At 32.5% G+C, this 27,887-nt stretch overlaps 1 protein-coding gene across 1 annotated transcript; it reads right to left on the bottom strand.

Annotated features, from left to right (window-relative positions):
* On the bottom strand, nt 1-27,663 carry LOC133201007 (cell death abnormality protein 1-like). Its single transcript, XM_061336810.1, has 8 exons — nt 27,576-27,663; nt 18,649-18,828; nt 15,541-15,789; nt 8,220-8,357; nt 4,866-5,003; nt 3,548-3,637; nt 788-899; nt 1-650 (listed from the first exon to the last, which is right to left on the bottom strand). Exons 1-8 carry the CDS (start codon nt 27,661-27,663, stop codon nt 470-472), a joined length of 1,176 nt encoding a protein of 391 aa, XP_061192794.1. The 3' UTR covers nt 1-469.
* Nucleotides 27,664-27,887: the final 224 nt, after the last annotated feature.

Raw genomic sequence — 27,887 nt, 5'->3', positions numbered from 1 at the left:
TTGTGACATTTATTCAAATTCAAATATGTTTTATAGATTTACATTATATATACATGGGGCTAAGATATAATTGTTAAAAATGAAAAAAAAAGTTAATATAACGAACAGTGATCGATCTCACAAAAATCTACAAACAATACACAACTTTGAAAATGGCATAAAACACGGATCCCCGGTTATTGCAGAGGTGGGATCAGGTGCCTAGGAGTAGTAAGCATCTCCTGTCTACCGGTCACACCCGCCTTGAGCCCTATGTAATGATCATTCTTTTCCATTTCTTGAATTGAACATTTAATGGCTTTCAAACAATAAATCAGCTTCATGATATCATGAACCAATGTATTGTATAGGACTTTTTTTTCATTTTATGTTCGAATTGCACAAGTGCATCTAAACTTGATAGTGTTGATATTTTTGACGTATAATTGATAGCCTCACATTCACACCTTTCACAAACTCCCAGTTTCAACTAGTGTAATTGATCATAATGAGAGGTTTGATTTAATTGAGCAAGTTCTTCGTACAAGTATTCTTCATTGTCATCTATTCTGTCATAGATCTGTATGTTAGGCGTGGTTTGTTCCGTGGATGACTGTTCTGTACTTTTCCCATGATGACCGTGTCCTTGTGCAACCTTATTTCTACATATCCTATTAGTAAAAGAAAACTGTATAAACCATACCAAGTAAAAAAAAAAAACTGATTTAACATTTCACCGAACTTAAAAGCAGATTTGATAACATGTACCATGGAATACAAAACATGTTTTTCAAGAAAGAAATCTTACCGTATGATTAAAATGATGTTTAAACCAACACTTGAGCAAAGAGAAGAAAGTATTCCATACAAAGAATGATAGCACTGGCTGTTTGTGTCAGAATCTGAATACTTTCCAATTACTGTAACAATATAATAAATAATTTTACATTTCACCGAATGAATTTAAAACTCACTGAATCGTTTCGAAATGGATGGGGCGATTGTAAGTTAAATTTACTTTGATTAGACTAAAAATTACCTTCCAGAATAAGCAGTAGTGAATTTAGAACGTTTATTAACTATTTCCATCGATTATCCAGGCATATTTTCTTCCATTTAAGGTAAGATATGACTTTTAAATACTTCATTTTACGTTGATTTTATATTCAAGTGATTTCTTGAGGCAAGATCGGTGTGCGTATTTGCTAAACTAAACTAAAAAAGCAATAAACATATTGCTGCTTTTTCTTTCAATACACAAATTTATATGTGCAAACAGAAGACTCCCTCTATGATCCCTGTAAAAATAACAACTATAATTCTTATAAGGTCATGTTAATCTAACTACAAATGTCACATACAAAAGCTTCTACTTTAGAAAAAAAACTCCTGCTGTGACCCTCATCTCCGTATTCAAATATTTTGAGGAATTTTTATCAATTAACAATAGTTATTTCCATTCATGTGTCGATTCGATTTATCCTAATGAACTCAAAATAAAAGATACCAAAGTCTTCCACATCTGTTTCATATTTGGATGTCTAATTCTAAATTATATGACAAATGATATGACTTCAGCTTTTCCATCGTCAATTTTCCACATTTCTCGTATTCGTTGCTTAGATAAAGCCGTTGCAAATATTGTAATTTTTTTGAAATCAAATGAAAGACCTAAAACGTTTTATAGTATAGGGGAGCCCAACCGTGGATATTAATCCTCGCGAACCAGTTTTTCATTGGTTATTTGAAAATACTGCGAATAATTATTGGTTTACTGTAAATATCAGTAGTCTTCCTCGGTTTCAAAATTAATCGTATTCAGAACATGCTCTTCAGGATCTAATAATCTGAGAATCGAATACACAACGTGCAGTTAATAGTGACAAATACTATGTAATTAAGGAAAATTGAAGATGGAAAAGTTGAAGTTATATCATTTGTCATATAATCTAAATTATAAAGAACAACATCGTATGTGATCTGTGGCCATTGGAGCGTTGAAGTGTGAACTTTCAGTTTCATTGTTTTCACAGGGAAGTAGTAACTGTACCTTCCCTGTTTTAGTAATTTATGGGGAATTATAGGTGTATGTACTTCCTTTTGTGTATTCCACCGCGCCGTTACAAGGTTCCCTGTGTGTTATAGGGGACTGAATATTGGAGATTTCCAATGGATTTCATAGAGGAAATGAAATTAAATGTAAATATTATTATTATTTATATTTGAATACCAATAAAGATGTATTTGAAAATAAACGGTAACATCCTTTTCATTTTGAAAACATCCACTATACATCTTGCCTCCAATCACTGTCCCACATACAATTATGATATTTACATGATTAAAACATGGCATTGGCAGTGACTGGATCACGACTTAAAAAATCTACGAAATTAAAATGTTCAGGAATCTCGCGGATATTTCTCGCAAACGTATAAAAATTGGATTAAATAAGTTGAAGTTACAGGAATTTCATCAACCTTGTTTGAATTTACGGCATTTAGTAAATTTTATGGCATTATAATGACCTTCTTAGCAATTATATCTATCATTGGGCAGTAATTTGGCTGACCTGTTTCATACCAATTGTTAGGCATCTGTTTTCTACTTAATTTGACTACGGAATATTCGGCCTAAGTTACATGTATCAATACATAGGATTCAAGACGAATATGATCGGTTGACAAGGAATGCTAAGGCTTCTTAGGCATCTGATCCCACCCCTGAAATTTCTGGCGGTCCGTGTATTATGCCCTGTTCACAAATTTTTATTGTTGGTTGATTTATTTTAGATTGTTCACTGATCACTTTTACTAAAATTAAAAAAAAAAAATAGAAAACAAAGATAAATAAATAAATTAAGAAAAAAAAAAAAAAAAAAAAAAAAAAAAAAAAAAAAAAAAAAACTTGATAATCAAACAGTGTAGATCTAAAATGTTATTCTTTTTTTTTTTGATTCCAAGATGAATACATTTTTTGATTAATCTTTTATAATTTGAACATGGAATTTAATGCTTTTAGTATCTTGTAGATTGCTTTCATATGGGAGTCAACCGACGTCCGCTGGCTGAGACCGGATTTGAAAATAAACTTTTTACATCTAGTATAACGTAGAAAAGTCTGTAGTGAACAATGTTATGAATGGCAAGATCAGGTTTGTCGTGTGTACATTATTTCAAAGTAACTGAAAATATTGTCGGATTTCTTTTGTTTAGAGAATTTTGACATTAATTTCGAAAAAAACAAAATGTTCACTAGGAAGTATCGAGGACCAAAGGGCTTCATTAGAATAAGAAATGTCATTTTCTCAACAATATATGTGCCTTTTGTTTTTCTTTTGTACTATACATTCAATAACATTTTAGTTATATCTACTTACAAATTTGTTACGCAACCATATTCATCTAGTGATAGATACCAAAATTATGTATCACAAAACATCTTTAATAACATTTTAGACAAAAATTCTGAAAGAGATATAGATTTCTTCTAAGTAATAAATTTATAGATAAGCATCTGTTTGAGAGAAAACAAAAATATGCCAACAAGGTCATATCTTTGTACTTACATATCCCTGATATTGTGTCACATCCCTGAGGAACACTGCAATTGCTACACGTCTCTTGATAGTTGTATCCAAAACATCCATCCAGACATGCTGATAAAGATATTGATTAAAATGGTCGCAACAAGTTGATTATTATATATTTGTGTATCGAACCTTTTATTTTTTATCTAATACAGTGTACTTTTTTATATGCAAAAACTTAAAAACTTACGACTTTTCAACTTTATACACAACCATTCCCCACGATAAATTAAAGTCCAGGCTTTTTGATATCATTGACAGCTGCTTTTTCAATAAAAATGAAACTCGTAAATTTACTTACCTTGTCATTGGTCATTTGCAAAATTATTTTGTTAAAAAACATTCTGATTGTACACACAAGTACTCTGAAGTTGACATTAAAAAGATGCTTGAGTTTCTGATTGACAATATCTATGTGGTTTTTGGAGACCAGGTCTTCCAACAATCTATTGGAATTCCCATGGGCACCAATTGTGCCCCGTTATTAACAGACCTTTCTTTGTATTCATATGAAGCAGAATTTGTCCAAAATCTTATACGTGAAAAGAAAATAACACTTACTGTGGCCTTCAACTCGACATTTAGATATATCGACGACGTATTGGCTATTTCCATTGTTACGATACGATATATCCCGGTGAGCTTGAGATAAAAGATACCACAGAGTCTGACACATCTGTTTCATATTTGGATATTTTACTTGAAAAGGACGTTAATGGTAATCTTACAACCAAGCTTTATGATAAACGTGATGATTTTAACTTTTCAATCGTCAACTTCCCTTACTTATGCAGCAATATACCTTCATCACCTGCATACGGGGTATATATCTCTCAGTTGATTCGATACGCAAGAGCATGCTCTACGTATGTACAATTTCTAAAACGAGGTAAATTATTGACAAACAAGTTGATGAAACAAGAATATCAGCTGTCTCGTTAACAGTCATCATTTCGTAAGTTCTATGGTCGATACAATGACCTTGTCAGCAAATACAATTTATTATTGAGTCAAATGCTGACTGACGTTTTTCATACAAATTGTTAGGCCATTATTTACACACTGAATTGTCGACGGATTTTTCCGTTATTTCCCGATCATGACAAGGAGCACACGGCGGGTGTGACCGGTCGGCAGGGGATGCTCACTCCTCCATGGTACCTGATCCCACCTCTGATATTTAGAGGCCTGTGTTTGCTCTGCTCCTATTTTGTATTGTTTAATGGACTTTTGAGCTTGAATACTGTTCGTTATCTCCATATAATTTATGTAACAATAATTTAAAAAATACACCCACCTTCAGTACATTTTTCTCCATAAAATCCTTTGTCACACCCTTTAAAACATGTTCCATTTATGTGGTGACATTGTTCTGAATTAAAACACAAACCACACGACTGATTACAGTCCTGTCCGTACATTCGCCCATCACATTCTACAACATTCAATATATAATTACCTCTTCTTGATCTAGGCAGTAAGATAGAATCTGTATATGTAATGAATAAAAAGATCCTTCCTATAAATGATGAATGCATTAATTTGCAGAAAACTAGCCTTTACTCCAACAAAAATTTATAGTTAACTATAGTTATATATTTGATAATTTGGTTTACAATGAAACTTTGAGATTTTTTTTTTGAATTTTAAAGCTTAAAATCTCTTAAATTTGACAACAGTGTATAATTTAGAGAACATGAAATGTAACAATCTGAAATCCATAGAAAAAATACTTGATTTACTATAGTTAAAACTTTGATTTACTATAGTAAAAATTTTGATTTACTATAGTTAAAATTTTGACACTATAGTTATCTATAGTAAACTGTAGTTAACAATAGTATTTTTGTTAGGGTATATACATGTACGTTATGATACTGTGAAACTATAACTATCTGAGATAAAAAAAAATACAGGTAATAATAAAGTTACTGCAGTTTTATGTAGGTATGAACTTAAAAATGAAATCAATAATATTTGTTGCTTACATACTTTTTAATGAGTATCCAATTAATCCAATTTTCTCTATAAAATATTATTTGGTGTACTGTCAAATGCATTCTGGTCATACAACTTAGGAAAATTGTTTTGAAAAAAAAATTAATAAAATGACATACCCTTCTCACAGAATCTTCCCTTCCACCCAACTTTACAACCAAACTTACAGACACCAGTAAATCTGTTGCAACCTTTACAGTTTGGTTTGCAGAGTTCAACACAATTCTTCCCATTTGTACCATAAGGACATGCTATCAGAGAATAAAACTTCTGTCTAAAATTATATAACTATGTATCAATGTCCAAGCTATCTTTGTGTGTGTTAATTATAAGTAAGATTTATTAAGCTATAAATCTTAATGTTATATAATCCTTTACACAGAGTTCTAACTTCCATGTCGTCACAGTATATATATATAACAGTAGTTTTCTATTTTCAAAAAAAAAGTCTTAGGAATAGATTATGTTCCAGCAACCACATGTCATGTTACACTCAAGCCATATATATTTATATTACATTCTGTTTATTAAAGAAATGCCTTTTATTAAACACTGAAATATATCAACATTGTATGCGAGAATAAAGAGAACTTAGCAACTTAGAAAAGAGAAATTTTGGAGTATCTGCATATTTTTCCAACTGAACATACATACTTATATATATATTTTTTTAAAAAAATATTTCACTCTGTTGTTTTCCTTCATGTATGGAAGGCCACATTCGGCTCCTGAATTTTTTAGAAATACTGTAAGATAGAGTACTTTCGTTCAAAAATAAATGATATTTTGTAAATTGAACATAGACACTAAATTGCACGTGCTTTGTTTTGAAATAAACTCATACTGTTATTTCCCTCTCAACCGGACCAATTTTTCTTTGGGTACAAAAATTGTTTAAGATAAAAGAACAAAGGCATACACTTTAGATTGCTAATCATTGAATTCCATCAGCAATTTGAATTAATTTGTGGTTTAACAACATTTAATTATTTCTTTTAAGAATAAAAAATAGGGATTTATTCTTATCCTTAGATAATTTAACAGCTTAAGCCAAAGAGCCGGTTTTCCTACATTAAATATAACCGGTCTTGGTAGCCTAGTGGTAGGATGCTCCTTCGTGATCTGGAGGCCCGGGTTCGATTATCTTTTGTCAAACCTAAGATGTAAACATAGGTACAATGTAGTGACTCTTCCTTTGCCAAGCTCCAGCACAAGAAGTGACGTTAAACAACATACAACATACAATCAATCAATCCTTCATTAAAAGGTGACAGTAGGGTAAAATAAACAATCTGCAGTAGCGGATAGTTAGAAAATAGACCTTAATTAGTGACCCCGAATCCCTGGTCAACTAATAAGAATTTATACATAGGCTACAGTGACATGTCTCGGTGATGAATTATTTTTACATGGTAAGCACGTACAATTAATCCATCTTTAAGACACCTTTTAGCTACCTTTATTCACTCATTAAGGAGTATGAGCAATGACAATGACAATGACCTTGTCAGCAAATACAATTTATCATTGGGTCAGGTGCTGACTGACGTTTCTCATAGTGGTTGTTGGGCCATTGTTTGCGCACTGGGTTGTCGACGGATTTTTCTGTTGTTTCCCGATCATGACAAGGAGCACACGGCTGGTGTGGCCGGTCGGCGGGGGATGCTCGCTCCTCCATGGTGCCTGGTCCCACCTCTGGTGTTTGGGGGTCCATGTTTGCTCTTCTCCTGTTTTGTGTTGTTTAATGGACTTTTGAGCTTGAATATTGTTCGTTATCTCCATATATTTCATGCCCTAATGGAAGCTTAATGATGGTGTATATATTACTTACCGACAGTCTACTTGTGCCTTAAAGGTGACTTAAAGGCGATTTTTTTAAATTAAGCATTAAGCACCTATCAGCCATCCTTAAGTCAATCTTAAAAGGAAGTGTTTTATTTTCTGAGAGTTTTTTTAAAAAAATATTGTATCCAAAAATAAATACACAACGCGGACAAAAATCAAGGTAAATCCTTTGCAGGCACTTCTCTGAAGTACAAAAATATGATGTCAAAATGGCATATGACGTCTATTCACTGCAAATTTGAGCTGTCATGACGGGGAGACTGTCAAGTTCTAGATGCACAGGCTAGTCATTCCGTCTTAATTTTGACAAGAAAATGTTTTTACCCTCCAAATATTGTTAACGTGTAACAGTTTATGCACATGATCGCCTTTTAAATATTCATATTCCTTTGTATTCATTGCTTATATTATCATTTACTATTCATATTATCCAACATGATAATTTAATAATATTTCAGACTTTATGAGATCCTTATTCTGATTTCTTCAAAATTCATTTTCAAGTTTTCCCTGTATTCAATCGCTTTAGGGAATGTGAGAACTGTGATGGAATCCTGTGAACACTAAATGCGCTACCGTTTTACACACACAATAAAAGTTATTACAGAACAAGTGGCCTTTATTATATGCTTCAAAGTGGAACTTAGTCATGCAAAGGGAAATGTGTTCTACTTTTTATAAAGTCAAAGCATAAACATAAGTTAGTCACTAAATTTGCATATTTTCTTCAAAGGGCAATAAGATGAGAATTTGCACTCTTTTCTTTACAAAAAAAATCACTATTACTGGAACGTTTTTGTATACGTACTTTCGTTACATCGTGAACCTTTGTATCCAGTAATACACCCAAGACACGTCCCATCCACAATGTTACAATGTCTGTCTTGGCAATTCTGAGGACATGGTAAGTCACAATTTTCTCCGTAAACATCAGAGATTGAGCATCCTATTTAAATATAAGTTAATAATTATAAACGACTACATAAACATTTAAATCATTCCACAGTTCACATTTTTAATTAGAGAAGAAATAAGAAACTAAAAGGAGATTGGGTGTGTCGAAGCTGTAGAATTATTTTTTTTTTTTCGAGAGGAATAAAAAGTGAAGGAAAAAAAAAAAACTTGGAAATTATTAAAATTCATTTCCTCGAATTTAAGCAATTGATATTAAGTCATAGTCAAACTTGTCATGTGAGGAATTATGCGGGTATATTAAAGCAGTGCCACAACTACTATTCGGGATGGTGTTGACAATTCGCCTGATCAATCTATTCTTTAATTGAGGGTTAGAAGTTAAAAAAAAAAAACTTCATCCAAATAATAATCCCACTTTAAATAGCCTATTCCCTTGACAACAAGAAGAATTCTGGATAAGGAAACTAAGCACGGCCATTCCGTATGATTCCAAAGACCACATAAATAATGTAGAAAATAATTCAAGCTCTCTATGTGCCAATGTGTATGTGATTGGACTTTCTAAAAATACACATAGACTAAGTGTAGGCATGACAATTGATCATACAATATACCAAATAAACAGGATGTCTCTTTTGATAATTTTTTACCTTACGTCAATAAACAAATAAGTCTTGATCACATTCGCACTAAACATTACGTGGCTTCCTTGAGAATTTTGAATGTATTTCCTGTTTCTGAAGAAGCTAAAGCAAGTCCATTCTTGTATTCTTGAAATGCAGAATACAATGTAGTGTTTGTTATAACGGATGTTGCACACAACAGGCTCTTTCAGCCAGCACATGTGTCGGAAGATAATAACTCTGATTCAGCCCGTCGTTTCCTTAACCCTTTCACATTTGTTTCGGTCAAATTTGACTGATAAGCCTTTTTTCTGTAATACTTTGCCAAAACAAAAAAAAACTTAATAGTTTCGTTCATAGTTAATAGATAAAAAATGAAGATAACGAACAGTAATCAAGCTCAAAAGTCCATTGGAACAATACAAATCGGATCAGAGCAAACACGGACCTCTACAAAAAACATCAGAGTGAGATCAGGCGCCATGGAGGAGTAAGCATTCCCTATCGACTAGTCACATCCGCCATGTGCTTCTTTTGTCATGGTCGGGCAACAGATAAATCCGTAGACAACTCTGTGTTTAAATGAATTAGTATGAAAAAAGTCAGGCGGTAGGCTGATAGACTGACAAGATCATTGTATCGGCCATAGAATTTGCAAAATGATGACTTTAATCGAGAGTGTTTATATCATTGTTTCATCAACTTGTTTGTCAATAGCTTGTCTCGTTTAAGAAATTACGTGGAGCATGCCTTGTAGATCGAATCAACTGGGAGATATAAACCCTACATGCTGTTGATAATGGTATACTGCTACATAAGTAAGTGAAGTTTTCAATAAATCAGTTATCATTTTCATTGTGAGACTCTGTAAAATTTAGTTATATGTAAAACAATTATGAATTGTAAATAATTAATTCCTTGATTAACGGTTAACTCTGATTAAACTGCGAGAAAAAACTCCGAAATTATGATTTTCATTAATGTGCGCTTTTTACAACATTCGTCGTCTTTGTTAAAAAAAAAAAAAAAAAAAAAAAAAAAAAAACAGAAGTAAAGCTTCGAAATAAATCTAAAAATCAGGACATTTGTAATAAATTATTTATATAATTTTTTTCACAGACATGTAGCGATATAATTGAATTTTTTGGGGGGTTTAATATGCAGTAAACAAACTGGTATTGGCGTAAAACATAAACAATCAACTTTAGAAAGGTATCGACAAAAAGTAGAAATGTGATCGGCAAATGTAAATTGAGTTTTGAAAAATATGAGTGTAGCTTACATTTTGGATTATTTTTGAGAGTTGTCAGTTGAATAAATCGTATTCACATCAACATTGAAAAGCCAATTACATTTTAATTTTCGAGCAGTTTGCGCGAAAGAAAAAAGAGGTGCACCGAGCACTTAAAAGGTATACATTTGGCAGATAAAATGGAATTTGGCGATTTTCTGTCTGAAGAAGGAGAAGATAATCTTGATTTATTGTTGAGTGGAAAATTTCTGGATGAAACAGAATGAAATGACAAACAGTTCGAACGATCAAACCCCCATCAATTCGGGTAAGTAATATCCAAAGTGAAAGGAGATCTACAAATATACAATTATACATATACAAACTGGAGAAAAAAAACAACAAGAGGAAGAAATTTATTTTAACTGTGGTTACTTTGAAAGATGATTATATCGGGGAATATATTTTTGATCTAACAGATCGTTTTCCTTCAAACTTACTTTTGTTTCCACGCGTAAATAAACACTCCGAGCATGCCTAGGGATATTGTATACTGAACATACATGGCCTGTAGAGTGAGATAATCAATTGCTCCTTCACTACACAGCTAAACGTTTCCTATAAATACCATGTGCTGTTCACTGTAGTAAACAACCATACTCTTTTTTTTACCTATGTTCAAGGTTGATTAATTTTCAGCAAAAATATATTGGTCAGTCAGACACTAGGCATAGTCGATTTATTGATGAAGAATTTTTCACTCATATTGAGACGTCACCATATACGCTTGAAAGGCAAAATAGTGGAGTAAATGCTGATGCATTTTTTGTACCTTTGTATGGAGAAAACGGAACTTAACAACATAATTCAATGTTGTGATGGAATAGAACAGGAAACTCCTCAACCAGGGATACAAAATTTATACGATGTATTAAGATTCATCCCCCCCCCCCCCCGAAATTTGGCTACAGATACTTACAAAAGAAAACTTATCTCATATATGCTGTAAAACAAACAACAATAGAGCTACAGTATGCTTTCTTGAATTTCATTGAATTGATTGAAAAGGTGTCCTTGCAAAGACAATTCCTTTTTGTAAGTGCAGTGGAGAGACTGTAATAGTGTAAACATTATATCTCCTATCTATAATGGTCTTGCAATCGGACATTGCCAAAGAACTGAAAATGAATGGTCAGGCTGCAAGAAAAAGGTGCTAGTGCGATCAATGGTTGTTCAGGATTACAACATTAACACAGGAAGTGTTGATAAATCAAACCAAATACTGAACAAGTATTCATGCTACATCAAGTTGGTCTTTCATAGGAGGAAAGTTTTTTTTTTCTTAGTATAGACATTATGATTGTGATTTTTTTTAATCTTTCTTAAGAGTTTCATGAAGAATAACATTGAATGTTCAGTTCATGAGGTCTCAGCAACCTTTGGCCAGCTTAAATACTGTTAGAGTTTAGCCATTTCATTGATGGGTCTGGATGTGAATCACCAAATGCATTACCGTGCTAAGGTTTGTGTTGATCATTGCTTACCAATGATATCAGAAAACTGCAGAGACTGCGTATGCTGAAATGGGGAAGCTTCAATGCTAAGACAGAAAGTTCAAAGTACCAAGACCCACTAATATTGTGCAAATTTGAAGTACCTGTTTATCATCAAAAAGAAACCTGGGTGGCATTCTCCAGAGGGAAGAACAATTCAGACTTGGGCAGCGATAAAGGAAAGATGGGGAAACTTGGAGTTTTAAGGCTAAGGTTTTTCAGCATGTCCATTCCCAACAACAAAACCGTAAGAACAATGATGTCTTAACCTGTATACTATGTATGTTGCAATCTAGGGATGAACAATAAAAGAACTTTAGTTTGGCTTGAGACTTGCCAAAATACTTATAGATAACCAAGATTAACTGATGTAAGATTTGTAACCTTCGATTCCCCCCTCCCCTCCCCCTCCCCCCCCCCCCCCCCCCCAAAAGTGAATCATTGATTTATACATTTTCCGTTTTGTACAGCTATGTTAAGGCTTCCCGAAGCTTTAAAATGCGCTTAAAACATAATAATTCATTGCGAGGTCGGTTTTGGTTTTAATCTAAAAGTATTGTACTTTAGTACTTCCAATTTATGTAGAGGGTTCCCTCGGCTATATATTAACATATTTGTTATGATATAACATAACTTTATAGATCACGTGACGGTCATTTATAATTTTCAAAATTTTTTTCACATAAATCGCTTCGGTGCAGCCGATTAACACAATACTTTTAAACATTTTGTTATATAAATAAACTCATCGCATCCTTGTGTACCCGAAATGTGCTTGGGAAAAGTCATAGTATTACTTCGGTACAAAATATTCCGTGAAAAATTCAACTTACCTACAAATGCGAGGGTATTTTCAGATCAATATTATAATCTGTATATAAATAAAGCCATCACACATTTTCCCAAGCAAGATTTAGATAGAGAACAACCTATTGCTACAGATTCCCACAAAAAAATCTCATCTCAGATTAATCCTCATTAATTACCTGCGCCAGACTCTATTATACACACAAAATAAATTCTACCTCCAACCACGGGTATAAAATTGAGTACATTTCAAAAGTATATTTTTCATAAGCATTTTGAACATGTTGAATTTCAATCAAGGGTACGAAGTTGATGTATTTTTAAAATATTCGGACACATAAGCCTTAAAAATCTTTAACGACTCCTGAATTTTGCAATAGCTATCTAGCATTTCACATGCAGTATGAAATAAAGTGTTAAATTCTTGACACTCTCCACGTCATAACACTTCAAGCTGGCAGTAACTTGACGTCATTTTCCATTATGACGTCATATTTTGGTAGTTCGGAGAAGTGAAGACACAGAGTGCACTCTGATATTCTATTTGAAGCCTCCACCTACCTGCGTGAAATAAATTAATACCTTTCGTCAAAATTGTTGCATTCAGTTTCTTCTTGATAATAAGGAAATATTTTCTTTATTTCAGTGACCAAGTTCTAATATAAGCATTTTTTAAAAATTCTTACATATGATCATTTCAGCATTCCTTGTATCCATTTCTTTGAAAAAATGTTCTAAGGCAAAAAAAAAAAAAAAAAAAAAAAAAAAAAAATCCATTATTTGCTTTTATTTTATCTTTTAGCTTTCATTTACTGCTGTTTTAGTGGAATCACAAATGTAATATTTTCCGTCTGACTTACTCTAGAATATGCAAAAATAGCGTTTGACTAAGATTGCCCTTGACCCCAGGGGAAGGTAAAAGCCACTCTGAACCTCTAAAGTGGCAAATATTTGCATGCTGATATATCCGGATATCAAAATTGAGGACCAGGTATATATTTACACCTTTTTTTCTTAGCAAATGGCCACAGGTCAAGGTCAATACACATTTTGGGTCACTAATATCCTCTTTGTTAAGTATGAACTTCTGGTACCTTTTCAAAACTACAACATGAACAACAATCGAGGAAACAACAGAAAAAATACACACCGTCCTTTTTTTGTATTCATATGAAGCAGAATTTGTCCAAAATCTTGTACGTGAAAAGAAGAAAACACTTGCTGTGACCTTCAACTCGACATTTAGATATATCAACGACGTATTGTCAATTAACAATGGGTATTTTCATTCTTATGTCGATACGATATATCCTTGTGAGCTTGAGAAAAAAGATACCACAGAGTCTGACACATCTGTTTCATATTTGGATATTTTACTTGAAAAAGACGTTAATGGTAATCTTACAACCAAGCTTTATGATAAACGTGATGACTTTAACTTTTCAATCGTCAACTTCCCTTACCTTACTTATGCAGCAATATACCTTCATCACCTGCATACGGGGTATATATCTCTCAGTTGATTCGATAAGCAAGAGCATGCTCTACGTACGTACAATTTCTAAAACGAGGTAAATTATTGACAAACAAGTTCATGAAACAAGAATATCAGCTGTCTGGTTTAAAGTCATCATTTCGTAAGTTCTATGGTCGATACAATGACCTTGTCAGCAAATACAATATATCATTGAGTCAAATGCTGACTGACGTTTTTCATACAAATTGTTAGGCCATTATTTACACACTGAATTGTCGACGGATTTTTCCTTTATTTCCCGATCATGACAAGGAGCACACGGCGGGTGTGACCAGTCGGCAGGGGATGCTCACTCCTCCATGGCACCTGATCCTACCACCTGATGTTTGGAGGTCCGTGTTTGCCCTGCTCCTATTTTGTATTGTTTGATGGACTTTTGAGCCTGAATACTGTTCGTTATCTTCATACATTTCACCAAAAGATCGTATGAGTGACTGGAGAATATTAAGGAGCAAAACAATGACATACCTTGTGATAAAGATGAGATTAATCAGGATAAATAGAACTTTAATAAAAGCAAAGGTTACACGAGAACCTGTTTAATCTTCAGCATCATGTTATCATTTAAATATCTAAAAATGCTTATATATCTGTAATGGGAATGGAAGAGACAATAGTAGAAATAGTAGAATAGTGAAATCCAAGGAAGAAAATTTGGGAGAACATGATGCTCAAAGAAAGTCTCCGACACATGGAAGAAATGGCTTGTTTTCTTTTAATTCTGAAGAAATATAATTAACAGAGATTTAAGATGTCTTTTATAATGATTTATAAAAAGGGAAATGCTTTCTCGCAAATTTCCTCCTTAGAGATTATTCTTCTTTATCCTTAACGAACAAGATTTAAAAAAAAAACCATTTATCGATGACTTTTGTTTGATTATTTAAGATTTTTTAAAAACAAATCTATTCTGTGCCAATTTAAAGCCCAAACTATAAAACCTGTTAGAGTTCTTTCATCTTGTAATCTTTGGCGTAGTTACAATTGTTCTCGGAAAATTACAAATCTCTTTGAAATTTACACGCTTTCCCATATTTATGGAATTTATTGTTGATTAATACTTGGAATACTTCATGCCTGGGAACTCGAGTCTGCATTCTATTTTTCGTAAACATTGTTTTTATTTATAGATGTATTAAAATTAGAAAACAGGCTAAATCAATGAACGACCTTTCCATTTACTCTTTCATAATATGTTGCTAGATTTTATCCACAAATTTGCAATTTTTAGCCTAAGTAGATATCTAAATATTCGCTTAGTAAGAATCGCATATCAAGTAACTGCAACTCAGTAATGTTGCAAATATTGTTACGGGACGAATATTTCAATCATTCATTTCAAAGAAATTGAATTAGCTCGATATCTGTAAATTTTTACAAATACACGCTTACCACAATTGGTTTTCTTAACCCCACTGAAATCTGTAATTTAATTTTTTTATTGTTATACTGTGTCTTCTTACCATAAACTTCAAATTCACAGAGTTCATTAAATGCGTGAAGGGAATATCCAGAACGGTGTTTCTTTCTTCTCTCATTATAATAAATAACATATTGTCCATGATGTACGCATTCTATGGTAATAACATTCGGTATTGTGCTTCTGGAATATGTTGTGTCCTTATAACATAGAGTTCCTTCATCTTTGTCAGTTGTGTTAGATATGTAAACTGAGAATCCAAGGAACCGGGCTGTGTATCCATTGGTTGAGTCTAGTAAAATCAACTAAGCCATCAGTTGATGTGTGATGGTATTTGTTTTTTTTAAACTTACAACCTCTATAAAACTGAAAAGCACGTACCTGTTCGATACAAAAAAAAAAAAAAAACAAAAAACCAACAACAACAACAACAAAAAAAAAAAAACAAAAACAAAACAAAACAAAAAAACAAAACAAAACAAAAAACAAAAAACAAAAACAAAAAACAAACAAAAAAACAACAACAAACAAACAAAACAAAACAAATCAAAACAAAACTAACAAACTACTAACTCGAAATAAGTTATCGCTTGACATTGTCAGACTGTTATTGACATCAATATGACTTTTAAAATAAGATTTTGATATATGATTACGCTTCACCAAGCAAGGGTATTATTTATTGATATACTATGTAGTGACTTCAAAGATAAATGCTAGACAAAATATGCACCTTCACTGAATTAGCGACCTTACCTTTGATGTCATGATCTAGAAGATTCCGTGTGTAATGTATTGAGACTTAAAATATCTAAAATTTTCCAATGAGACTCACTCGTTATATTATTCATCTTAATTGCATAAAAATAATTTTATTTTACAAAATTGTGAGTCCAAGATGGATCCTAGTCCGAAATATTCATGTAGTAAAATGTGATAAAATTCAAAGTTTGTTTTTTCTAAGATAGCCACCTGGAAAGTGACAATTTATTTCTTGATTAGAAAGTAATACTTGACTATTCAACGCTTTCCATGTCCAAGGTGACTTCTTGTGAAATCAATGAGGGTGGACTGTTCTTGCATAGGTATTTCTTAAACTTAATTTTCGGTAAATAGTACCGAGATCTACAAAACTTACAAACCACTTGTCAATCAAAACCATCAATTAAAACCAACCAAATCATGTCGAGTACCTGAAGATCACGCTTAATGGCAAATATAACAAAGAGGGGTTATATAAGATTTGTGGATTGATGATAAATACTACTTAGTTGTTGCTTCCAAAAATTATAGGGAACAAAAAATAACAGTTTAAGGACAGATGATACAAGCAAACTTTCATCAATAAATAGAAAAAGAAAAACAAAACTTAAGTCATGTTAATATAATTTAAAATAAACAAGTTTAACCGCATCGGTTTTAATTTTTCATTGAAATTTTTAGAGTTATGGGATTTGAAGTGACAAAAATTTGCATAGATTAAAAAGGATGGTTACAGAAAGGTAGAATTTTGAAAATCATAGAAGGTTTACAATTTCTTATTATTTTACAAATTTATTACTTGCATCATTTTCAATAAAATTAACCCACCAAAAATATACTAATACAGGCATCCATTTTTTGGTACCATCTGTCACTTAAGAGGTGTTGAAAATTTAAGCTTGATACTTTGCCAATTTAACATTGAATACAGAAGACATCGTTTGATCACCTGGTGCCTGCCGTTGAGTTTCATGACGTCTGACAACGTCATTGTTTCTCAATGTCCCCTCCCTCTGCCCCAATACACTTTTCTTGATGATATTCCCTAAAGATAAGTAAGGTTTGAAACCAATTTTTTAAAAATATATTTTTTAACAATGTCATTAACAGCTGATTTCTATGCAAAATATAACAAATGGATCGATACACATGTAAAGATCCTCACTGACTTATTTCAGCATAATTTGCTCGACGAAGTTCAATGTCTTCCATATGAGCATCATCACTTTTAGACGTGACTGACTCTGAACATCCGGACGACAAATCAAAGTATCTCCTCTCTCTGAGCCTTTTTCGGCATTTAGAACAGGTACTCTTTACCCATTTTTTTTTCGTTGTAGCCTATTTTAACATCTCCTAGATCTATGTAATTGTTTTTCAGAGGTAAAACTTTAATGACATCCCTCTCCCCTACTTGTTATTTTAACCCCTTTATCGTTTTGGCTTTCCATATAAAATAAATGATGATACTTTATAGAACTAACAGAATAAAGCAAAAATTGCAGTTTTTATGGAACAATTGCGTCATACAACATGAGTGAATAAACATGATTATTTGATGACAAATGCTCATATCAAAGTTTTTCTCCATTAGATTCTCGAAGAAACTACTTTGTATTTTTAGGTTGCACTACCAGGACATACCATTACTTTCAAAGCATAAACAATTAATTTTAAAAAAAATTAAAAACTTATGATTTATAGCTTATTCTGTAGATAGAAAAAATGATGATAACTAAATGTGTAAAAATTCTTAATGTCCTTCAAGTCTACGAACTTTCTGATAAACCCTCGTATATATTATATTGAATCAAACAAAGAAAGTAATAATTAGATTTTTTTCTTTAAAATACATGGAATCTGAGTTACATGTATCTATGTACTAACTGATACTTGCAATAACACTTACCTAGTAAATCGGGTAGTCAACTATAACTTAAACGTTGTTCAAATAGGATTTTTTGAAAGCCAAAATTAACATGAACTAAAACACTTCTCTCAAAGTACCCATTGAAAGTGGTGTCATTTGATATAGATTTTTAAGCAAAAACCTCCATGACATGCTGAACATATCCCAAAATGTTTGGTTGTGTGCATTTTTATTTGTTCGGAACTGAATTTTCATGACAAAAAATTATTTTTTAAGGATATAAACAAACATTTCTCATAATTGAATGGATATGATTGCTAACAATAATAATAATGCACAACAGCATTACTTATTCTCAATCATCTTTCAAGCATTATCTTGGAAGAAATAACATGGTCATTATTACATGAACAAATGAATTCAATTTACCTTGAACTACTTTAAAAAGAAAAGAATTCATTAATACAGTACCCCATGGGACATCGTCCGTCCTATAATATATAGTTATATGATGTATACTGAATATTCTTCCAAGATCCACCCACCAGGTTGCAGTTCGTTTTTTATCGGCCGATATCGTACATTGTCCTCCTTCAGCAGATCGTTTTGAAAATCGTCCATCGACAGCTTTATCCGCTCCCCATCTCAACGTAGAAAAGGGAAACTGTTGCCAGGCAGACTTGTTTAATGCAATGTTTTCTGAAAAAAAAAATGGTATGTATATCATTCAGATTTACTCATATCGGAATCTTTGACGATTTGATAAGACACCAATAAATATAGTTTTATAGAGAAATGGAAAGGGGATAACGGATTCTCGAGAAGATCATAATCACAAATTTTAAATGACAACATCCTACAGTGGATTGTACTCAGATTTGCTGAATGGCTGGTCATCGATATCTGAATTAAGCATACCAAGTAATGCGTAAGAATGTAAAGAAAATAGAAGAAAGGGAGAGGAAAAAAAAAACTTTTTTTAAAGAATTATTTATTTTTCATTGATCACCACTAGAGTAGTGTAATTGGCCTTATGTTCCAAATGTGTTTTATTTGAGTCATATCGATATTTACATTGTATTCTATATTGAAAAAGCGAAATTGAAATTTATTTTAAATCGAATTCGGGGAAAAAATTGTAAAACGAATCTTCATCCCTTATGTTTCATCCCCCATGCTTCATTTCTTCGCATCAAATATATATATATATATATATATATATATATATATATATATATATATATATATATATATATATATATATATATATATATATATCAAACAATGTTTTAAAGATTATAAGATATAGTTTATATTACTTACATTTTTGAAAATCGGCACAGTATTATTAACATAGGAATGGCACTTTCAGAAACTTTGATTAAAAAACAGAAGTAAACTACATTATTGCAAACTCATGCACATATATTTGGACACATACACACCCTCACACACACACACACACACACACACCCTCCCTCACACACACACACACACACACACACAGAGAGAGAGAGAGAGAGAGAGAGAGAGAGAGAGAGAGAGAGAGAGAGAGAGAGAGAGAGAGAGATGACTAAATAATGTTTAGGTGAAAATTCCTTTGAACGAAAAGTTAGGTATCTTACCGTAAGCAGATGCTAGATTTCCTTTCATCAATATCAATCTAATAAGAAAATAAAACATCGCCAATCTCGCATTCATATTCATTGATTTTCTTATTACCAGGGATTAAATTCCTATATCATCAATAATCTCTCATATGCATAGTTATTGATTCTCGCTGGTTTATAAATTCACGATGGAAGTAAACCAAGTATTTTATCTTTGTTGAAAACACAAAAACAAAATAGGAAATTTATGAAAGTGAAAATTACACGTTCTAGAGCCAATCGCCAATACTTTTTAATCAGAGTTTTAAAACAATTCTAATTTTCCTTATTCTATCTTCCCCTTGATGATATTTTTACATTAAAGCATTTTACGTCTAGCATGTCATTGAAAGCACTTTTCCATTTTTTAAAAAAAGAATTAGCATCCTGCTTTAGTGTTTTACACACCCCTTGCTTAGCCTATACATATGATTGTTTTAAATTTTTGTAGATCTCTTACTCAGAATAAGAGGAAGTACAACATTTTATATATAAAAAAAGATACAATTCATAGAAATGTGTAACGTAACCATTAAACAACACATTTATCATTTCCAACTTCATTCTACTGATACAAGATCTATTTACTGTGTATAACTATTTCATTAAATGTGGGGGGGGGGGGGGAGTTTAATTCAATTTTCCTAGTCGTTGTTTTGATGGGGCAAGGCTTTATAAAAGTTGAATCTTGAATAAACATTTTCAATTTTCAAATTCTGATTCAAAGAATTGAAGTAATAACTTTGAGATGAAAGGAACAACAAAAACAGGGAAAAAAAAAAACTTATGCGTCCTTGTGAACCCTTATATTTTCTATTACATTAAGTGTTATATATCTTCGTATCCGACAAATTAATATTAGTTCACGGATGTTAATTCCTGTACTCGATTAACTAAAACTTGACAGGTGCTAAATATATTTTCTAAAGTATATGACATTTTACGCTTGTACATATAACATGTGCAATGTGAATATAATGCGAAAAGCTAACAATAAAAAATATTCCTTAATGTGTCGTTTACAACAAGTTTTTTTTTTAATTATGCATTTTATATTCGTCCTGTTTTTGGTCAATGACTCGTTTGTAAAAGTGGTTAGATTATTTTTTTTTTTCATTTTTGGAACGACAATCCCACTCGTAAATTGTACAACTGCTAAAGTTCCTTTTTCTCATTCTTTCCAGTTTTTTGGCATATGCTTTAGTGAACGTTGTTTCAAAAGACAGAGAGAGAGAGAAATAAACTTCTTTTCTATTTTTAATTGTGTACTTACCAATGTCTTCCTAAATGTGATAAAGACGAAAAACAATATATATTTTTTTCTAATTTTAATTTGAAAACGGTTTCACAGTTGTACACATAACGGAAAACACGTATTACGTCTATCATGGTCGCCCGCGTGGCGCAGTGGTTAGAGCGTCTGCTCTAGAGTCGCGAAGTAAGGCGTTGATTCTTACGTCGCGGGTTCGAATCCCACTGTGGGACGTGGAGACCGGTCCTTCGGATGAGACCGTATAAACCGAGGTCCCGTGTAGCAGTAGGTGCTGGCACGAAAAAGATCCCTCACTGCTCAATGGCCGTAAGTGCCGAGTATGGGACAAAATTTGCAGCTCTCCACCGGCAAGTGGTGGCGTCTCCATATGAGTGGAAAATTCCCGAGAGGGACGTCAAACAACAAACAAACAAACAAACAAACAAACAAAACGTCTATCATGTATGACTAACTACATTCTCAAATTGTGATAGACTGTTGTGGAGAACACAATGGATTTGCACATCATATGTCACGTGTTACCTAGCCAGAGAAAGATATTCTAAATTAATTAATATTGAAAAAGTACGTAAATTTGAGGTTTTTTTTTTAACCATTTATGCCTCTTCTTTATACAATCACACTTCAGTCAATGATATAATCATTCAGTATATCTTGTCACAAACTCGTTCATACACTCACACACTCACACTACAATACTTGGTACGGATACACTAGAATACTAAATACAGACTACACTTCATGATACAAACACGCCACAAAACGACAAAATGTTTTGGTAAAAATTGGTATATACGTACATGTATAATAAACGCATACAATATATAAAAACAGTATGTATATTTGACATTTCTTTTTCTGATTAGTATATTACTGTGTCGATGGTAAGGTACCGGATCTAGTCAAGTAACTAAGGATCAAAATCATCAACTGTTACGACTACATCCCGGCAACCGCGGATCCAGGAATTTTTTCCAGAGATTTCTTGAAAAAAAAAACCCGGAAACTACTTTCCCAAACTTCATAAACCTATTTCGTAGGGGGGGGGGGGGGGAGTAGTCGTTGACTTCTAAAGCTTCAGTACAAATCACATTTCATACCAATTATCACAGGTCCCCAATTTCAAGAGAGAGGGGGGTCCGAGTTTTCCAAAGGGGGTCCAATGTTATTTTTTACTTGGTTAAGTATATACATTTAATAAATGCAAATTCGGAGGGGGTTCTGGACCCCCTTTCGACCCCCCTCCCCCGTCTAGATCGGCACATGGTCCCGGTGACAAAGAGTAAGTGGGAAAATCATACGTTATTCTTTTCTTTTATTTTTGGTTCATAATCTCAAGAGTTTGACAAAAAATCGATTAGAAACACGAAGATCTTTTTAAAAAATCAAGGTTAGCAAACTCTTGTTAATGAATTTTGATGTAAAGATTTAACAGCGGACACGCATTGAATTTCCCTGAGAGCTATGGAGAACTATGGTAAACTCTTGTAAAGATCAAGGGTCTGCTAGAAGAAACACAGGAAACGTGCTTAAGGTTTTGTGATTTTTTTTATTGGTATACAATTTCTGACTTTTTTTAACTGGAGTGGAAGCAAATGAACTGGAAGACCATAATTTACGTCGGATTGGTGTATAAACACAATGACAGAACAATCAAAAGAAGGATCTGCTTTATGGTAGATTTGATCACATGCCAACCCGTATTTACATCCCAATAAAACTTTTAAAATTATACCTTATTACTTATATTTGTGATTGATTTATTACAGATTGTAAGGTACTAAACTTTTTAACCCATATATGATTTTTGTTTTCAAAACTCAACGGTATAACATGAATGTGTTGAACACGTCGATCATTTATGACGTCACTATAAAATTACGTAGATCGTTTATATGTCTAAACACTCAATTTATGGTCACATGACGAACTTGTTTTACACAGGTGTAAACACGCCTTGTTCAAATAGTGTTATATAAGGGAAAACATTTGCAAATGTAAATATATTTAAATGAAATGAATTTCAAGCAATACACTGAGATAATGCTCTTCCTGTACAGGCCGTTTATAGCGAGAAAAATTAATTTGAAAAATTTACATTTGGTTTGGATAACGCAGTTCCAGCTCAATGAATTAATTTTTTTTTTGATTTTTTTTTTCTCGCAAGAAAAATTCTTCATCAATAACAATTTCACTTAAGCATTGCAATTACATTTTTGCTCATTAATTTCAATCATTAAGTAAAATTCAGCTTTACATGTATAAAATAAATTCAAGTACATGTATATTGATAATAAATGGAAAAGAATGTCTATGACTTCTGTGTTGAATTTGTGAGATTTAAATTGATATGTAATGGATATATGCCGAATACTGTTCTATATATAAAATTATCAGACTGTTTGAGGCCCGTTAGGGCCGAAAACAGTCTGATAATTTTACTTAAAACATTGCTGTGACGTCATGCCTTTGTTCTTGCAGTCTAAAAATTTACCTGTAGCCGTCCGATAATAATAATTAGCAGTCCAATAACATGTTATCGGACGGCAGTGATAACAAAATTGGACAGTAGTTAAAAAACAACAACTAGAGTGAAATCAAGGTTTAAATTGTCCAGAAACCAAAAAAAAAAGTTAGGGAGAAAAAATTCAGGGAAAGCGAACGCGAGGAAATTAAGTTGTTAAAAATAGCAAATCCAAGACGAAACTGGAGTTTTAACCTTCCTCAAAAGTAACACTTTCCATTCGGTTTATTGCAAAGCGTTTTCGATACAGCACTGTGAATAAGCCAATTTAAATCCATTTCTGATAAAGAACCAGTCTGCGAATCTCTTCATTTAACGAGGTTTGTTCGCCAATGACCGCACTTTTAAACCCAAGATTTTCATTATATCATCCAATCAAAATTTTAGATAAAAATCCGCATTTTTACTCTAAATGCATTTTGAAGATATCATCCAACACTGTATCTGTATCAATGTCAAACGCACCTAATGAAAAAAATATTCCGAATCATAAAAAAACCCTTCATCCCCTGACCACTGTCCATAGTTCCTGCTAAGCCAAACGACTGCCATTGAATGAATGAAACAAAAGAGTTCACTCACTGATTTTATTGTCTAAAGAAAAAAAAAAAACTTTCTCTTTTCTTTTGTCTACTTATTAGATGGTTTCAGGTAGAAAACTATTGATGCCTGAACTCCTATTGTGTAATTATCAGACTCCTCCAGGTAACTTTTGGACATTTAAATAGCAATGTTTTAAGTAAGATATATGCCTCATACAATTCTATATGTAAAATTATCAGACTGTTTTCGGCCCTAACGGGCCTCAAACAGTCTGATAATTTTACATATAGAACAGTATTCGGCATATATCCATTACATATAGAATTGTATGAGGCATATATCTTACTTAAAACATTGCTATTTAAATGTCCAAAAGTTACCTAGAGGAGTCCGATAATTACACAATAGGAGTTCAGGCATCAATAGTTTTCTACCTGAAACCATCTAATCAGTAGACAAAAGAAAAGAGAAAGTTTTTTTTTTCTTTAGACAGTAAAACCAGTGAGTAAACTCTTGTTTCATTCATTCATTCATTCAATGACAGTCGTTTAGTGTAGTAAGAACTATCGACAGTGTTTAGGTGATGAAGGAATTTTTTTTATGATTCGGAATATTTTTATCATTAAGTGCGTTTGACATTGATACAGATACAGTGTTGGATGATATCATCAAAATGCATATAAAGTAAAAATGCGGATTTTTATCCAAAATTTTGATTGGATGATATAATGAAAATATTGGGTTTCAAAAGTGCGAACAAACCTCGTTAAATGAAGAAATTTGCAGACTGGTTCTTTATCAGAAATGGATTTAAATTGGCTTATTCACAGTGCTTTATCGAAAAAGCTTTGCAAAAAAACCGAATGGAAAGTGTTACTTTTGGGGAAGGTTAAAACTCCAGTTTCTTCTTCTTGGATTTGCTATTTTTAATAACTTAATTTCCTCGCGTTCGCTTTCCCTTAAATTTTTTTCTCCCTAACTTTTTTTTGGTTTCTGGACATATTAAACCTTGATTTCACTCTAGTTGTTGTTTTTTATCTACTGTCTGATTTTGTTATCACTGCCGTCCGATGATATATTATTGGACCGTTAATTATTATTATCGGACGGCTACAGGTAAATTTTTAGACTGCAAGAACAAAAGCATGACGTCACAGCAATGTTTTAATATAGAGAAACAATTTTTTCACTCAAATTACCATATTGCTTATTTATGAAATATTAGGAGATAACGAACAGTATTCAAACTCAACGAAATAACGAACAGTATTCAAACTCAAAGTCCATTAAACAATACAAAATAGGAGCAGAGCAAACACGGACCTCCAAAACATCAGAGGTGGGATCAGGTGCCATGGAGGAGTGAGCATCCCCTGCCGACCGGTCACACCCGCAGTGTTCCCCTTGTCATGATCGGGAAATAACGGAAAAATCCGTCGACAATTCAGTGTGTAAATAATGGCCTAACAAATTAGTTTGAAAAACGTTTGTCAGCATTTGACTCAATGATAAATTGTATTTGCTGACAAGGTCATTGTATCGACCATAGAACTTACGAAATTATGACTTTAAACGAGACATCTGATATCTTTGTTTCATCAACTTGTTCATCAATAATTTGCCTCGTTTTAGAAATTGTACATACGTAGAGCATGCTCTTGCGTATCGAATCAACTGAGAGATATATACTCTGTATGCAGGGAATGAAGGTATATTGCTGCATAAGTAAGGGAAGTTGACGATTGAAAAGTTAAAGTCATCACATCATTTTATCATAAAGCTTTGTTGTTAAATTACCATTAACGTCTTTATCAAGTTAAATATCCAAATATGAAACAGATAAGTCAGACTCTGTGGTATCTTTTATCTCAAGCTCACCGGGATATATCGTATCGATATAAGAATGGAAATAACCATTGTTAATTGACAATACGTCGTCGATATATCTAAATGTCGAGTTGAAGGCCACAGCAAGTGTTTTTTTTCACGTATAAGATTTTTTGACAAATTGTGCTTCATATGAATACAAAAAGGTCTGCTAATAACGGGGCGCAATTGGTACCCATGGGAATTCCGATAGATTGTTGGAAGATCTGGTCTCCTGAAACAACATAGATATTGTCAATAAGAAACTCAAGCATTTTTAAAATGTCAACTTCAGAGTACTTGTGTGTACAATCATAATGTCTTTTAACAAAATAATTTTGCAAATGACCACTGACAAGGTTAGTAAATTCACGAGTTCCATTTTTGTTGAAAAAGCAGCTGTCAAGGATATCAAAACGCTTGAAATTTAATTTATCATTCGGAATGGTTTTGTAAAAAGTTGAAAGGTCGTAAGTTTTTAAGCTGTTGATTTTGGTAAAATCTTGTGATTTCAGACTTTCCAAAAGTTCCTTGAAATTTTTAAGTATCCACATCTGATTTACACCACTTCTCGAATATATTGTTGCACAGTACTTTTGAAGTTTCTCCTTCACTACTGTTAATATCTTGGTAAAGAGTAAAGAAAGAGGCTTGGTTGAACATTTACTGGAACCCGCTATGTATCTTTGTTTGTAAGGAATTTTATGAAGTTTCGGAATCCAATATAAACTATTGTAAAAATATATATTTATAAAAAGTATAAATATGGTAATTCAAATTCATTTTGGTTGTTTGGAATATTAAAAATATTCAAAACTGACATATGATTTTGAAGAATGTCTCCCTTAAAAAGGGAACAATGAGTATAAGTTGGATTACCACTTGTAGAATTAAATCCAAGGTCCTCTAAAATACATTTAATATTATGAGCCTTACAAAGAAAGACAATATTGTTACCTGCTTTGTCAGCAGGGATCAGTACGTACTGATCATTTAATCTATCTAATTCTTTTTTCACTTCTGGATTATTGAATACAGAAGGATAGATGACTCTCATATTGCCCCTCAATCTTTTAATGCGCGATTTTAGCATACATCTGATACATTTAATCCATTCTGAAAATGTGTCAAGGTCTTCTTTTTCATGTTTGGCAAATCGCCTGGCGTAATCCTCTACAGAACCCATAATATTTATGAAATTCCGACGCCAGTTGAAGGACCGGGGTTCTCTATATTTAAGACCTTTTCAAAGTAGTGATCTAAGGTCCTCATTATTAACTATGTTTAAGTCACCAGTAATAACGTGTCCAGCAGGACTATAGTTATAGGGTGAAGAAGAACATGAGCACGATGGAGGATTATGTTTCAGATATTCAATATCCAGGCCCTGTAAAGTTTTCTTGTAATTAAAAAGTTTGGAAGAAATAGTCGATGTATTTATTTATTTTTAAATTTAATTTACATGTAAATCGCAGATTTTGTATCACACCATTACATATCAAATGATCGTTTAAAAAGTTTATGTGTAACAAATGCCTGGTTAACTTCACACTAATGTAACTGGTCATAAAATGAAGGTTGACTAAATTGCCCCAGTTCCTGATATCCTGCGTTGTCTTCAGATTTGTCATACATATCTCCCCTTGGCCCCAGTTCTCCCAGTTCTTGATATCCGCCATTGTCGCTAATCTTATCATAAATCTCTGTGTCAGGTTTGGTTTGTTCTTTTGACAACTGTTTGATAGTTTTTCTCGTGGTGGTTTTGTCCTTTGCTCACCTTATTTCTTCAAGGAAAAAAAATAAATAAATAAAAATAATAATGAAAATAAAAATTAAAATACAAAAAAAAAATACAAAAAAAAAAAAAATAAATAAATAAATAAATAAAATAAAAATAAAAATA

Source organism: Saccostrea echinata, unplaced genomic scaffold, assembly GCF_033153115.1.
Source record: "Saccostrea echinata isolate AGI-Se365-2 ecotype Australia unplaced genomic scaffold, CSIRO_AGI_Sech_v1 ptg000042l, whole genome shotgun sequence".
Classification (NCBI taxonomy): domain Eukaryota; kingdom Metazoa; phylum Mollusca; class Bivalvia; order Ostreida; family Ostreidae; genus Saccostrea; species Saccostrea echinata.
This window is presented reverse-complemented; position numbering and strand designations above follow the sequence as displayed.

Bases quoted from the DNA above. Each gene is read 5' to 3' on its own strand.
- LOC133201007 (XM_061336810.1), bottom strand. From the start codon at position 27,663: ATGGCGGATATCAAGAACTGGGAGAACTGGGGCCAAGGGGAGATATGT. The intron at 18,829-27,575 runs GCAATTTAGTCA...TTTTTTTTTCAG, and splicing joins GCAGGATATCAGGAACTGGG to AAAACATTGCATTAAACAAG. The intron at 651-787 runs GTAAGATTTCTT...TTTTACTAATAG, and splicing joins AACATCATTTTAATCATACG to GATATGTAGAAATAAGGTTG.